General features: G+C 44.4%; 1 protein-coding gene across 1 annotated transcript in view; it reads right to left on the reverse strand.

The window, feature by feature from the left end:
* Window positions 1–16,853, reverse strand: part of TENM4 (teneurin transmembrane protein 4) — a 259,651-nt gene that overhangs the window by 96,315 nt on the left and 146,483 nt on the right. The window contains exon 12 of the mRNA XM_064288757.1: window positions 4,854–5,070. Coding sequence (XP_064144827.1) covers window positions 4,854–5,070 — 217 coding nt within the window. The remainder of the gene's footprint in view (window positions 1–4,853; window positions 5,071–16,853) is intronic.

Here is a 16,853-nt window from a genome sequence, read left to right on the forward strand (position 1 = left end):
ACTCGACAGCAGCGGGTTTGGTTTCTTTTTTTTGGTTTCACCTGGATCCAAAAGAGCCCTGGTAGTGCAGTTGTTAAGTGCTTGGCTGCTAACTGAAAAGGTGGTGGTTTGAACCTACCAGCTGCTCTGCAGGAGAAAGATGTGGCAATCTGTTTCCACAAAGATTTAGAGCCTTGGAAACCTGATGGGGCAATTCTACTCTGTCCTACAGGGCTGCTATGAACTGGAATCGACTTGATGGCAGTGGGTTTAGTTTTTGACCGTGATCCAGGCCCTAAGTGGGTGCTGGGGAATCAGGGATGCATGGGATACAGTTCTTGTTGCATGGTGCTCAGGAGACAGACTTGTAGGGTGTGATGGTCCCTGCTCTGAAGTCTCAGAGCACTTTGTCTATACTTCTCCTTCAGGTACTCAGATGAAGGTCAGCAGTGACGAAGTGAATGACTCATTTATTCACTCTGTCATTCATTGTGTTTACTTTCTGCCAACCCCTCTACTAGGTACTAGGGGTTTGATGACAAATAAAACAAGAGGCCCTCAAAGAGACTCCACAGTAATGGGGTACAGATGCATATTTTCTTCCCCTGTGCCTGGTGCAAACTAGGTGCTGGGTCAACATCTATCAAATTAAGTTTGTCTTTTGGGGACAGCACTGTTACTCTCTGACCCTTCCCACTCTGTCTCCTCCACAGGATCTCTTTCTAGATCTGACCTCTGCACCCGTCTTTACTTTTTCTAAAGTCCCCCTTCCTCTACCAGTTTTTCTCTTTGGGCTTAATGTCTCCTGTCAACTGACACTCCCTCTCCATACCCACCCACTTTCTTGAGTGAGCTGATAACATACTAGGCTTAGAGACGCCCAGAAGATGTGGCAATGTCATATTATTTCTCTGACCAATACAGTGTCCTCAAACATATGCTGAACTGATATTCAAATAGCTTGGGGGTAGTGCTTTGTCAGAATCTCTTCCTATAATGTGCTAACCTGTCTAATGTTGGCAACCCACAACAACTCACTGAGGTAATGTAAGCCTCACCCCTCTGGCCCTTTAAACCCGATTAGTTCTTCCCAAGAGAACAGATACAACCAACAGTGGGAAACAGCTTCAGCTCTACCTTAAGTATTCTTCCAGGAGATGCCTTCATGTTGCCCTCCCTTTCCCTGCTGTCTGACCCCAAGCTCTGCAGTCTGGGTCCTCATATCTGTTCTTGCTGTATGAACCCCAGTGGCTTCCCCCTTTCCCATTCAAGTCTCAAGAGCAGGCATCCTTAATTGTATTCTACTCAAGACTCTAGCTGAGGGACAGGTGTTCCACTAGGCAGATAAGGGTCCAGGCCTCCAGATGGGAAAGAAAGATGGTCTTTAAGCCACCTAATCTGGTGATGGTGGTTCCCATGTCTGCTACAGTCATCCTACCTTAGATCAGCTGAAGTCACCCACACCTCTATCGCTTTATGTAGAGCTGAGGACAATAATGGCAGAATGTCAGATAGAGCTACTATACTCATTAAGCCTGCATTAAACATATGCTCCAGGCCAAGCATTGTGCTGGACCCGGTAGACCAGACAGGGTCGCTGTCGGAGGCCTTCCTCACTCTAAGTCCACCTGGCAATACTTCTGCCTCAAGCTCTGTGGTTTCCTCCATGGAGCCCAGCCCAGCCCCATCCTGCTTGGCTGAGGCCCTCACACGCTGGGGAAGTCATCCTTCTCTCTGGGCTGCCCCTGCTCTGGCACCTCTGACATGAGCTAGGATGGACATGAATGCAAAAGGTACCACCCATATAACTCCTGGTGTCATCTGTTGCTCTGGGGAACCCCCTACTTCCTCATCCCAGGCATGGGGTTGGGATTCTGAGAAAATGAATTCTTGGGGAAGCCCTGAGCATTGAAGACTGGCTTGCTTGCTTCCCTCACTGGTGGTCCACTTAGCTCCACCTCCTGGCTTTGAATTCCTCTCCCTCCCATGGGCCCAGGAAGTTGAGGTTCTAGCATGCCTCAGGCTAAAGCCTCCCTGAGTCTGATACACAGCTAGGAATCTGCAGAGTGAAGGAGCTACATCTCTGGGGCCTGCCTTTCCTTACTGGCCTCAGAAATGCCGTGAGTCTCTGGGTGACAGCCTGCTTCTTGGAGGCTGTTAAATGAAATCACAGACAGACTGTACAAGCTGTGGTGCAGCATATGGGGTGCAGAAGGGCATGGGGCTTTGTTTGCCAGATACAGGCCTTGTTCTTGTTATACACAGGCATCAAGTCAGGTCTGCCTGCCCATCAGAAATTCCACACTCTGGAGAAGTGCCACTGGATTTCTGTCTAACGAGGATCCCCAGTGAAAGCTGGCTGGCAAAAATGCTGCTTTTTTCTTTCCTGAAATAATGATTAGACAATGTAAACCTGGCTCCTCTCTGGGCGGTTGGTGGACTTCCCTACAGGCAGGTTACCCTCAAGTTTTAATTTCAGTAAGGCAGTGGAACTGGAAACCGTTTCTAATGTTATCACCACCATCACCACTACCACCATCACAACCATCATGCAATTAGCTTTTCTTTTTTTTTTTTAGTGGTGGGTACTGTGTTGAGCTTTATGTAGATTTTTTAAATGTAATTCTGATGACTGTCCTACAAAGTAGACAGTATTATCCTAACCTTACAGATTGGAGTTCAGATACAGCTAGAACAGGGATGCGACAAAATTTAAATCTAGGTCTATCAGATTCCAAGTCTTGTGCTGTTTTCGGTACGCCATGCCACCATTCTATAATAACTACCATTACCTGTCACGTTCCAAACATTGAGAGTCCCTGGGTACACAAATGGTTAAGGGATGGACTAAACCCACCCAGAGACACCTCAGAAGTAAAGCCTGGCAATCTGCTTCTGAAAGATCACAGCCTTGACAAGCTTATGGAGTTCTACTTTGCACACATGGGGTTGCCATGAGTTGGAATCATCTTGACCTCAACTAACAACAACAACCCAGCACTGGGCTAAGCGGTTTATTTCAGTGAATTCTTTCAATAACTTTCCTGAAATAGTTACTATTATTGCCCATGTATAATTGGCAGCACATGCACAAAGGTTAAACCATTTTCTTGAGGTCATACACAGCTGGTAGGAGGTAAACCCAGGGTTCAAACTCTGGGCGCTTTCTGTTATACTGTGCTCCCTCAAATGAGAAGAAGGGAGACAACTCAAACTTGGTGACTGATTCCACTTTACCCAAAGGTGCAAACAAGCACTGTACTTCCGGCCCAGATCAAGATGATCGAATACCAAGTAGGAAGTCTAGTGAAAAAGGCATCTGGTGCCTCTGGTTTCTGTTTCCACTCACTTGTGCTTGTTTTTCATAGGAATCTGTGTGGAGATACTCGGCAGTGATAGCTGATTCTTCTGAATCTAGATCAGTGAGGAGCAGGAATATAACGACTCAGGCAAATGTCAGGAAAAAGGAAGCTTTCCAGTAATATTTTGGAAAATACCATTACCCACTCATTTGTGGAGAAAATACCATATTCTAGGTTCTTCCCTAAGTACTGTGGATGTGGAGAGATGAATGACATCTTCTATCAAAGTGTATGTAATTTAACTGAAGATGACAGACATATAAATAATGATCTGGGAGCTGACTTCTACTACTAATCTGTATATGATTTTTAGCAGGTGATTTAACTTCTCTGAACTGTGAATCCTCAGTATAAAATTAGGTAAAATAGTCACCTTCACCTTAGACTCCTCTCTCCAGTATCCCTCAGACACAAGCTTTGCTGATTTTTCTCTTTAAATAAACTTGAAGATATCCCTCACCCTCTCTCCTCTCTTCACTACTTCCACGGTTCCCTTAGGGCAGGGACCAAGACTTGATCATCTTTGTTCCCTCAGAGTCTCTGGCACAGAAGTTATGTACATGGAAGGTACACAATCTGTAACTGCTGAACTGAACTGTGTTGAAATTTAGAGAAAGCTCTGCATAGATAAGGCATCACTACATTGGAAGACATTCAAAATAAGTTATTATAAATTCTTCCTTCTTGGATATTTCTTTCTACTTCACAGCTCCAGATTTGGGGACGAGAGAATAGACAGCTAGTCTTCTCTGGCTCTGTACACTTTTGTTCCTCTGGGTCTTTGTGTAAGCTATTCCTTCTATCTGGAGCATTCTTTTCCTTTCATTGCTGAGGTAACTATTTCTTGTCTTTAAGACTCAACTCATAAACCACCCCGGCCTTCCTCCTACCAGGAGCACCTCCTCTGTGTTCCCAGAATACCCTGGGGATATATTTCTGGCAGTGGACTGAGAGTGACCAATGGGCAGGGACTGTGTTCTACTCCTTTCTGTGACTCTAGCACAGGGCCTGGTATACAGTAGATATCAGTAAAAAATAGTCCAATGGATGGCGCACCTGAAAAAGGAAACAGTGTGTGGGCATATGACCTGGGACACCAGCAGGCACACCCCACCCCCAGCCTAGCAAAATCTTCTGGACATCAGCTCTGGGAGTGAGCAGTGTCAAAGCCTTCCAGCTCATCTGGAGACCGCAGGATCAGTAAGAGCTGACTGCAAAGTGGGTATTGATCCAAGATTCCCATTGGACCTTTGATTTCTCACTCTCTCCATTTATCACCCAGTGGGAACAGCAAAAATTGGCTCATAAAAATTCCAAATGCCTTGGATAGCAGTTTTCTAAATGCGGGTGCCTCAGGCTGCTTTTCTGCCTACCCTGACACGCCATCAAGAACCTCTGATTCTGTCCTCCTGGCCTTCTCCCACCCTCAACCACCCAAACCTGGCCCTCCAGGTGACTCTGTTCTCCTTCAGAGAGCCAAGGTCGGTGCAGCCAGAGCCTGAATAGACTCACCCTCCATCAAAGGGGTTCTCTCCAGGGATGACGTGTGTGCTGTCCCTGCCCACAAGGAACTTGATGCGGTCGTAGAAGGAGTGTAGGTTCTGCTGGGACACTGGGGCCTGTGTCTCCTGGATGATGTCCAGAGGGTCAGGGGAGCCCAGGCACAGCGGGTTGACATGGCAGAGGGGCTGGAGGCAGCAGTCTGGGTCCATGCAGTCCACCAAGCCATCTGTAGGAGTGATAGAGCATTTGTTTATATTGCTACGTTCAGTCAGTCATGTTTGTTTGGGATTCCTCAACTCATTTCTTCTCTATTTTTCCAGTCATCGAAAAAACTTTATTAAGTGCCTAATACAAGCCAGGGCCTTTGCTGGGCATTGAGGACTCGAGGTGATTCAGAGCCGCTCCCAGCCAGCAGTCTTAATAGGAGAGATGGACAAGTAAGTACATGTGTACGTACGTACATATGTAGGTGTCTATCTATCTATCTATACACACTCCAAAGAGATAGTATATGTGAAGACCCCGAGGTGAGAGAACAGGATCATTTGAGTCACTAAGTTCAATGCTGGCACTTGGAAGGTGAGGAAAATAGCACAAATGAGGCTGCCCAGGTTGGCAAGAGCAGAACATGCCGGGCCTTGTAGGCCAGGTTAGAGTCTGTATTTTACCCTTGGGACAAGGGGAAGCCACTGAAAGGTTTTAAGCAGTGACATCTGATTTGCATTGTGGAAAGGACACTGCCTGCAACACAGAGAACGGACTGAAAGGGGCCCAAGTGGAAGTGAGGGACGCACAGGGAGTATCTGAGGCTGCACAGGTGAAAAATAATGGCTGCTTAAGACAGGAGCAGTAACCAAGGAGGTCGAGAGTAGTAGGTGGTTTGGGGATACATTTGAGAGGTAAAAACTGTAAGACCTGGTGAGTGGCTTTAAGGTTGAGGAAGAGGTGTGGTGAAAGCCCTGTAATCCTCGGCATCTCTCCCAGCTATAATACAATTGTGTGGCCTGAGGCACAGTCCTCGGCCCTTTAGAGACCTGGCTCTGCCTTCTGTGAGAGGGGGCTTTAGGGATATTAGTCCTTCCTGAGTTTGCTGAATGGTTTCAGATCTCTGACCGAGTTACCATTAGCAGAGAATTGTCTTTACCACATGGATGGATTTCTTCAGGATGGAAAATTATATTACAGCTTTTCTAGCTTCCCAAAGTACAAAGAAAGAAATTCATCAGACCACAGATTCTTGGTATCATTATCCCAAAGTGCGCTCACGGGCACCCAGTGGAATAGCTTAAAATGGATAACAAACCCAGAGATCAGAGGACACTGCTTGAGGGGAGGTGGCTGGGGAGAATGTGAAAGGACAGGAAAAGCCCAAGGTTACAGTCTGTGAGCTCTGTAGGCAGAAAACAGTCTAACAATGTGTATTCCCACCTGGGTTCAAATTCTGGCTTTACTGCTTATTAGCTGTGACTTTGGGCAAACCTCCCATCACCCTTGGGGCACAGACCCTGTTCTCATTATCTCCGTTGTGTCCCTAGCACTTAGAATAGAGCCTGGCGTGTATCAAGTGTGGAAACATGCTTGTTAAACAAATAAATGAATGGAAATTGAATAACTCAATTACCAAATGAAGGAGGGTATGACACTGCCAGTCATAACAGCCAGGAAACTACATCATCATTCAATTCAATTAAACAGTGTGGCATGGTGGGAGGATCATGAGGCTCAGAGACTGAAGTTCAAGTCCCAGTACTTCCACTACAATGACACTGGACAATTTCCTGTACTTGGTATTCCTGACACCCCATTTCTTCACCAATAATGTGGGGTTAACTCTGATATACTCACCTCACTTCTGTCCCCATGGAGCCTGCGACATAGATGGCACCCATCAGTGTACTGCATATGCATTCACTAGACTCGGGGCCCCACCCTCAGAAGCATCACGGGTTACTGGCTCTGACTTCAGGCCAACCTGAGGCTGAGCCCTGCATCCTCTTTACTAGCAATGTGACCTCAGCCAAGCTACTTAACCTCTCCGAAACCCAGTTCCCCCCCACCCCCTTAATAAACCAGAGACGAAAATCGTGGGTGCTGCACAGTGCCCAAGGGCTTGTAGCCTTCTTTAAGGCAGCATAATTCTAAAGAGTATGAGCTCCAGAGCTAGACTGTCTTGGGTCAAATCCTGACTCTGAGACTCATTACTGGGTGACCTTGGGCAAGTTAATTAAACTCTCTGGCCTCAGTTTCCCATATCTCTAAAAAGGGGAGAATAAGAGTGAACAGCATGTAAGTATTTTTCAAAGCAGTAAGAAGTACAGTACATTGTCCTCAAATCTAACATAGCACCAGCACATAGTAAGTGCTTAATAAAGTGGTAGTTCCCCTTCCCCACTCTGAATCTAGAACACAGCTCACCAAAATGAAGGGTCGTTTTTCCTTTGTCTGCTCACTTACCAATTCATCCAGAGCTGTGGGGGAAAGGCATCCCCTCATCCCAGCACTGTCCTGAGCCCTAACTTGTGGCTCCTGTCCCAGCTCTCCTAGATTCACCAAATGCCTAGCAAAGCACCTGTCTTCACCTGTGGCCGGCGGGCTCCATCACACACTCTTGGGCTGCCCCTGTCAGGCATTGCTTAGACACATAATTACAGCCCTAGCTGAGGGTTATTTGCATTCTGCTATTGATGTTAGCATGACAGATTCAACTGCCCCATCCATAACTCTGCAGAAATGCTCCATTATTCAATCCCAGCGAGCAGGGACGCTGACCATTAAATCAGCTAGCACAATTGAAGGCCCGTGAAAAGTCATGGCTAATTTGAAATTTTATTAGCTCTTGCCTGCTCTTGTTTACCACCGAAGCAGTCTCTGGAAACCAGTTTTTTCCCTCTTTATAAACACTTGGCTCTGTGGCACCTGGGAAGAACTGCTTCCTGTTGAGGAGAAATGTCTGCTCTCTAGTCCTGGGGGAAGGTGAGCCAGGAATGACTGCTATCATTATTATTTATATTAAATTGATGATGATAATAAATCACAGCTACTATTCATTAAGTGCCAGGCATTGTGCTAAGAGCTTTACAAGGAATGTCTCATTTCATCCCCCCAACGCTATTAAGTAGCAACTGTCATTACCCTGATTTTAGAGAGAAGGAACCAAAGGCTCAAAGTAGTGAAGTAACTTGGTCAAGGTCACATGGTCACTCAGAGGCGTCAGGGTTGCAACTCAGTTCTTTCTGAGTTATGAAAAGTTCTCTGAGCTCTGGAGAGTTCTTTTAGGAACTGTTTTAAATGGAGAACATGAACTTACGAGACTTGCTGAAATTCTACTTTTTTGTGCTCTTCCAGCATCCTGAGCAATCTCCATCACAGCACTTAATTCCTCATATTATAACTGTGGATTTTCCCTCTGTGTCCTTCCCAGGCAATGAGCTCCTGAGGATCAGGGACTATCTGATTCCTTTCAGTATCCCAGGGCTCAGGACCGGACTGGAACAGAGGCTGGATTAATTACTTTTGGGGCTGGCCTTTCTAGCCATGGTCTTATAACTACTACCCAGGTGATTGTGTGAGAGGGTAACTGTGGCCTACCAAGGGGATTGGTCAGTTTTGCCTTAAAAGAGAGACAATTCCAGAACAGAGGGGGAGGGGCCCGCCACAAAGGAAGGAGAGACAAGCAGCAGGAGATGGCTGGTGGGCTTAGCACCCACGGAGAGAGGAAGCTGAGTGCCTTTGGGCAAAGACTGAAGGCCAGGGAGGGGCATGCTTATGAGCACAGCTGGGGAGAGGCTATCCTGAAGGAAGTACTGTTTCCTGATTGTTCTAGAGCCTGAATTGTAACTGTTACTTCCCTAATAAACCCATAATTGTCAGTATGGTCTGTGAGTTCTGTGTGTCCATTGTAATAATTATTGAACCCAGTAGAGAGTGCTATGGGAAGGATGGTTGGTGTCAGAATTAGTAAAGATGGCAGAAGAGGCTTGTCTGGCCTCCATCTCACGGGGGTCACCCTTACGCTGTTGACCTTGGTTCTCCTTTCCCCTTGTGGGGTTGGAGGAGGTCAGACACTGCCCCCACACCATTTTTACAACTCCACAGAGTTTGAAGAATGAATAAATGTCTGATCCATGCCAGAGCTGTTCCACTGATCCAGGATCAGAATCATAGGACAGCAGAGCTTGAAGCAGCCTTTCTTTAACCATTAGATCAAGCAGCAGTACGCACAGTGTTTAAGACAGCAGTCTCCTGAGGCAAACTGCTTAGATTTGGATCCCAGTTTCCACGGGAGCTGTGTGAGCTGCTACAAGTTTTTTAACTTCTCTAAACAGTTTCTTCATACGCAGATTAGGGGAAGAAAAGAAAGATGGTTCATTCCTCAGACTCACCAAACTGCTTCAACAGCCAGATGTGAAATGTAAAGCTTTCTCTTGGGTGTCTTGTGATAATGACACAATGATTTTTCAGAGAAGAACTCTCAAATGAGAATTTTTCTCCAACCATAGAACACTACACAGTAAGCAATATGCCACAACATGGACCCTTAAATTAGGATTCATGTCTTTCATTATTTCTAGAAAACCCTATTATGACTGTGAATATTCCTCTCGTTCTCTAGTCTTTTCTTTGGGAATACTATGTAATGCATGAAGGACCTTCTCCTTCAAGTCTCTCAACCTCTTAATCTCTATTCTTGATCCATTCTGATTTATTTCCTCAGATCTATATTCTACTTCACTTATTTTTCCTTCATCTGTGTCTGGACTGCTGTTTAACCTGTCCCTTAGGTCACTAATTTAAATTACCATACTTAAAAGTTTGTAGATAGTCTATTTGGAACTTTTCAAAATATGCCTATTTTTTTCTTGATAGTATCTTGTTCTTTACCATGGTTTCTATACCTTATTTTAGAAACCCAGGTGGCATAGTGGTTAAGAGCTACAGCTGCTAGCGAAAAGGTAAGCCGTTCAAATCCATCAGATGCTCTTTGGAAACTCTATGGGGCAGTACTACTCTGTCCTATAGAGTGGCTATGAGTTGGAATTGACTCGATTGCAATGGTAGAATACCTTATTTTATCTCTTCAATCATTTTAAAACTTACTTATAGTCTCAGATTATGAAACTGTTGGGAGTGGTAATCTTCCTGTGTGCTGACTTCAATTTATGACTGCTCATTTCCCGTATGTTCTATAATTCTGATTGTTAGCTCTAGGGACTAACCAGCCTGAAACCTACCTCCTGGCCTTTGTATGCCACAGGCCCATCTCCCATGGTGGCTGGCCCTCTGTGACTTTTCACAGAAACTGCCTCCCTTTCAGGCATGATCTCTTTGGCCATCATGAAAGGGTAGCCCCTTTTCCGTGGATGTTACTCATCACAACAAAAAACATTTCCCACCAGGCTCTAACTATTCTCACAGGTGAAAAGAGCAAGTTCAAAATTATGAATCGGAAATACAGTCTCCTAACCAGGATTTCTTGATAGGCTTCAAGACCATGACGTCCCTCACAATTTGAGACAGCTCAGGGCACAACCCATTATTGTGAAGGGCCCTTCCACACAGAGTCACTTTAGGTCCCAGGCAGAGGGTACTCTCCTCTGAGGTTCCCCAGGCCCTCTTGCTGACCTCTGTCTCAGTGATATCACGTTGTCCTGTCAATGACTGCTTACCTGTCTATCTCCCCAGTAGACTGTCCCCTTGAGTGGCAGGGAGCTTACTACTTCTCTAAGTGACCCTTTACATCTTGAATGGCTCTGCCAGAAAATTATTTCTTCTACAAGCCAAAATCTGTACCCTTCAACCCATCTCTCATCCAAATAACCCAGACGGACTCCCAAATAGTCTCCATGTCTCCAGGCTTGCTCCTTCCAATCCAGTCTCCAAACTGAAGCCATAGTGATCTGCAAAAAAATCTCAATTGTATCAGGTTACTGTCCTGCTTAAACCCTGCAATTACTCCCATTACTCATTAATGTGGCTTACAAAGTCCTGCATAATTTGACCCCTGACCACCTCTCCATCCTATTTCTCATTGTTCTGTTCTCCCATCTGTACTTCCTTCTCTAATTGCCCCCTCAACCACTCCCACTGTTACCTGCATTGCTAATATGTACACTGTGTTAAGCGCTTATACCTTCATAATATCCTCCAATTCACTACATTATCATCTGAGGGAGGTAATAATTGTCATACCTGATACAAAGCTGAGGCAACTGACCCTGAGAGAGGTTAAGTAGCTTACCCAAGATCCCACAAAGAGTAAGTGGCAAAGCTGGAATATGCAACCAGGTCTGATTCCAGAGCACCTGAGCTCTCTCCTGCCGTTCTGTATTACCTTCCAAGGTGAATTTCTCGCAGTTCCTTAAATGCTCTGTGCTTTCTCCTGCCTCAGGGGCCTTCATACATCCTACAATCAGCTTTCGCCTTTCTTGGTCTGGCTAATTCTATTCATCCTCAGGTCTCTGCTTAGGTATGGTATTCCACCCTCATGCTCCCATCACTCTTTGTACTTTCATCCACCACACAGTATGGCAATTAGTTGCTTATTTTCTGTCTTCTCCATCCAGTATGAGTCTCTTGAGGGTAAAGATCATGTCTGGTGTATTCACCATTATATCTCCACTGCACAATGCCTGGGCCAGGATATAAAAAACCAAAAAACCAAACCCAGTGCCGTCGAGTCGATTCTGACTCATAGCAACCCTATAGGACAGAGTAGAACTGCCCCATAGAGTTCCCAAAGAGTGCCAGGCAGATTCAAACTGCTGACCCTTTGGTTAGTGGCCGTAGCACTTAACTGCTACACCATGGCCCGGGATATAGATTTTTAAAATTCCATGAATGGTTCCAACTCCCATCTGTGGAAGCACATAGGAAAAAGGCTTATCTGTTCAGATATTTGAAGACAGAGACCGTGCCTCTCAGAGTCTCTGAGGCCCTCCACTCATCTTTGTCTCACCCAGACCAATGTTCTAAGGGCACCTAAGTGGGGCAGAGGTTTCCGAGGAAGCCCTCCTTCCCTCTGTTGCAGCCATCCTGGCCTGCCTTCTCTACCTGGGACACAAAGCTCATTGCTATCTTAGGGCCTCTGCATTAGCTGTTTCCTCGCCTTGGAATTCTCTTCTTTCCCTGGCCTTTCTAGGCAGCTCTTTCAACATTTAGTCTCAGCTCAAAAGTCATCTCCTCAGACAGGCCTATCTTGATCACCTGGTTCAAAGAAGTCACAGTCACTATCTAATCTGTATGTACAGCATTTGCAATTATTTGACATTTTCTGATTTTATGGCACTAGAATGGAAGCTCTATTAAAGTAGGGCTCTTGTCTGTCATCTTCACTGTTACATCACAAGCCTCAGTGCCTGGCACACAGTGAGGGCTCAGAAATGCATTAATGCATTAAAGCAGGAACACATGTGTTGGGAGCGCCCATTCTCCTTCCATCCTCCAGTAATGGCCTTTGACCCATTTGTAAAATGGAGGTGGTCTGATCAATCTCATGCATTTACATTAAACAGTTGAACCTGTGTGAGATGGAACTCAATGGAATTGTCTTATTTTTCAGGGTCTCAGGCAAGTTTTCTGCCTTTGACAGGGTGCAGTCTTAACCATTTTTCTATCACTCTATTAGTGGAAAATATTTGAGTTTTCCTTCTCGGACAGGTTTCTGCCTTACCCAGGTTCCAGCTCTCACAGGTTTTACTGCAGACAAATTTTTATGGCTATAAGCCTATTAAAGGTGGCATAGATGAAAACACCTCTTTACCATAACCTTATGTTTACTAAGTTTCTGAGTAATGGAACAAGGGAAAGGCAAACAATGAGTATTTCACTGTCTTCTAATAATGCCACCTCACACACACATGTCCCTGACAGTTTACAAAACACTTCCCCACAGTCCTGCAAGGGTAAGTATATACTATTCCATGTCAGAGCTGAAGGAACTGAGGCTCAAAGTGAGTAAGAGACTGATTCAAGTCCTCATGGTTGGAAAGTGGAACAGTTGAAAGCCCATGCCACTTCCATAGTAAGCAGTATCCCAGCTGCCTCCTTATGAAAGAACCACCTCTGAAGCCATCTTGCCAAAAACACTGAACCTGAACCTGATCAAGTCGCTAAATCCAACACCAATTTAAGGAAACACAGAAGGCAGAAGACCATGGTAAGCAACACCATGGACATGTACTCAGCGAGATCCAGACTGTGGGAAATTCAACTTTCCTGTTTGTTCAGTAGATAAATTGCAAAGGGAGAAAAGATATAGAAGGGAAATATAGTGTTAAAAGACATATTGACCAAATACAATACAACTTTGGATCCTAACTCAAACAAACAAAAACCTAAAATAAGTTAATGCCATTTGTAAAACAATTGGAAATTTAAACACTGACTAGATTATTGATGGTATTAAGAAATTACTGTTACATTTTTTTAGGTTTGATAACAGTATGTATCATTAGGTTAAAACAGAATTCTTGTTTTTTTCAAGCCACATGCTAAAATACAGAAAAAATGATATGCCTGTGACTGGCTTCAAAATAATCAAGAAGGCATAAATGGGCGGGGAGGGCGTAGATTGATGGTTGTTACTGTTGGGTGATAGATATGTATGGGTTTATTTTACTATTCAATTAGCTTGTGTGTATGTTAAAAAATGTCCATTAGAAAAAACAAGAGTAAAGCACAAAAGATGTCGACCAGAGTTCTACTAAAGGTGGCTGGTCAGTTACCTTTTTCATCTTTACAGAAGAGAAAATTTGGTCTCAGGTTAAGTGATTTACCCAAGGTCACACTGCTAGTGAGGTGGCAGAGTTGGGAGTTTGATCCCTTATCTTTTTCCAAATTCAGCTGTTAGGCACTATGCCACAGTCTACATCTCTTCATATATCAATGTTCTTGGTATTGTGGCTCCTCCAGCTCCATCCTCTCTCAACAAAAGGCAGAAACTGACTTGTTTATTTCTGTATACAATATGCACAGCACAGTGCCTGGAACACAGTAAGCATATCTGCTGAACAAATGAAAAAATGAATGAATGACTTTATGAGTATCCCAATCCACACAGCTCAATCAGTTTGGCAGGGTCCATTGAGGGCCCTGAGGGTGTGATGGAGCCATTCCCTGCAGGAAGATCTCATTCCTCTCCTTACAAAGAAGGCACAGGCAGCAAAGACTGTTATGTTCATTCAGCACTCAATACGTGACTGGCAGGCCCTATGTTAGGCTCTGGACATACAGGGATAAAAGAGTTACTACCTGCAAAGAATTCAGTGTAGTGGCCAGAGAGAGACAACAGACCACTGGGGAAGAAGCAAGCAGAGGGAGGCTATGGAATCCCAAAGGTGGGAACCCAACTCAGGCTGGGAGCTGCAGTATTTCTTGAAGGACAGATTGCTTAAACTGTACAAGGACGGACAAAAATAAGCCAAAGGAGAATAGGGATATGGGATGGGGACAGGTTAGGGAAATTTGTAGACTAGAAAACTTTTTGTATTGTAGTCGTTTGCAAGGTTATCTAAATTGATGGTTCCATGGACAGTGTATAACAAGCCCATCATTCTCTGCGGGCTACACTCTTCCTCTGGCTCAACAGCCCGCCAGCCAGCCTCATCTCACTTCTGTCTGCAGTCTGGTCACAGAACTGTTTTACCACATGTTGTGTGCAGTATCTGGGGAGGCCCAGGGTATGGGGGGTGGAATGTACACATCTGGGAGAAGTTTTTGTCATTTGCTATAATACATTCTGTGCCTTCTTTCAAAAGGCTTATAAAATCTTTATCTACCCCTTAGAATACAAGGTTTTTAAAGGTCAATTTCTCTTGTTTCTTATCACATGAAACTTGGTTTAGAAAGAGTCTGAAGGGTGACCAAATTCTGTGGCTTTATGTGAACTTTCCATTTCAGCATTGGGAGAAGGGGAGAAGGGAGGACAGACAGCTTTGTTCTCATTTTCCTGAAATTTCTTCTTCCAGGTTATAACCATCAATCATCTGTACTGCAACCCATGATAAAGAGATTATCACACCTTGAAGCTGCTTAAAGCTCCTTCCTCAAAAAGAGACAGTTGTTCAAATTCTAGTGGACTTTTTATTCTGGCTTCTTTTCAAACTCTGGTTTCATTCTAACCCAAGCTCTCTCACTAATCCACTGTGTGACTTTGGGTGAATCACTTCAGATTACTCAGCCTCAGTTTCCCTGCATTCAAATGTTTGCCTTACTAGGATGCTGTGAGGGTTGGAGATCATGTCCACAGAGTGCCTAGCACAGTGCCTGGCACGTAGGAATGCTATAAAAGATGGCTCTTTTCCTTTATGTGCATTTAGATCTTTTTTCTTTCCCTATCTAACAATGAGCAGGTAACAATTTGGAATATAAGTTTTCATTAAAAAACTAAAAAGGTCAAAATACATTACTATTTGGAGAAATACATTATAACCTTAAGTGCAAAAAATTTGAATATAAAACTATATAACTATATAAAAAAAAAGAGAGCATAAATTCTAATTTAAAAATATTTATCTATGCATACATGTATTTTATGACAAGCATCATGCCTCTGTGACTACAGGTGGAAAGGAGTGGGAGAAAGGACAGTGGACATTTGCAGGTGATGAATTAAGGCTTAGAGAGGTTGAGGAGCTCACTCAGGGCTACACCGACAGCAGATGGGGCAGTCAGCACTGTGAACCTGGGCACAGGATATTTTCATCACTGTCCTAGGTTGCCCCTCAGGCACCTTGAATACAAGATCTGTACTCCCCACAGCAAGCCTGCAAGGCAGGCATTATCCTCATTTTACAGTCACTTAGTATGTTTGGGCCACAGTTATGTCATCTTTGAAATGGGGATGAAATGAACATTGCCATCAGAGGTCAGTGTACCTCAAATGAGAAGATGCCTGTGATAGCACCTCATAAAGGGCTCACTATGAATAGGAAACACAGAGGGATCTCACAGTGAATGAGTAAGGGCCTCTGTGCCTGTGACTCTGGCCCTTCTCACCAACCAGTGCCCTGGTGACACCTGAAGGCATGCTGGATTGGACAGGTGGTCCTGACAGTGGCCTCAGGAGCCTGGGAGGCACTGAGTCATATTCAGAATCTGTTTTTTGTCTTTAAATCTAGACAACAACCATAAATGAAAACAAGAACAAACCAATAAAGGTACTCCCAACTCAGCCATATTATGCAACTGTGTTTTTTTATCTCACAGTTTTAAAAAATACTGCAACAATATTCTTAATGAAGCTTGAAATTCAAGTTTAATTTGAAAAGGATTGCTCTAAGCCTAGCAAATTGGGGAAGAAGAGAAAGTGGAAGTTCTCAGATTACCTGGAGGGCCACAGTTCTTTACAGTGGAGCCATGCTTCCAAGGCCTGGGTACAGTGAAAAGCTCTAATACACACTAAGGCATTTTCTGCCACCTACAACTGAGTGACCTGGGTGAAACACTTCAGCTCTCTAAGCCTCAGTTTCCTCGTGGTAAGGAAACAACAAGGGGATAATAATACCACAAGGAGCTCTGGTGGTGAGAATGGGTAAGAGCTCGACTGTTAACCGAAAGGTTGGCAGTTTGAGCCTACGCAGCTGCTCTGCAGGAGAAAGACCTGGTGATCAGTTCCCATGAAGGTTACAGCCTAGAAAACCCTATGCGGCAGTTCTACTCTGTCACATGGGGTTGCTATAAGTAGAAACTGACTTAATGGTACCTAACAATTTGTTTGTTTTTAACAATAATACCAAATGCCTCAGTGTTGCTGGGTGCATACACAATGGCTTTGAAAACTATTAATTGATGTAAACGTTATAATCATCCTTTGGCAGGCTTTGTGGTACTGCAGCACCCTATTTAAGTCTAAGTACTCATACTGTATTTCTAGAAGAATAAATCACTAGAAGAAGGTGAAGTGCTCTAGGCTCACAAGGGCATGTGGGATAGGTTGAGAGTCTTGGGCCCTTGATTAGTCTTTGTTTGTTAATGACTTTGGATATGAGTTTGGGTGCATCACCTTGCCTC

Source organism: Loxodonta africana, chromosome 7, assembly GCF_030014295.1.
Source record: "Loxodonta africana isolate mLoxAfr1 chromosome 7, mLoxAfr1.hap2, whole genome shotgun sequence".
Classification (NCBI taxonomy): Eukaryota; Metazoa; Chordata; class Mammalia; order Proboscidea; family Elephantidae; genus Loxodonta; species Loxodonta africana.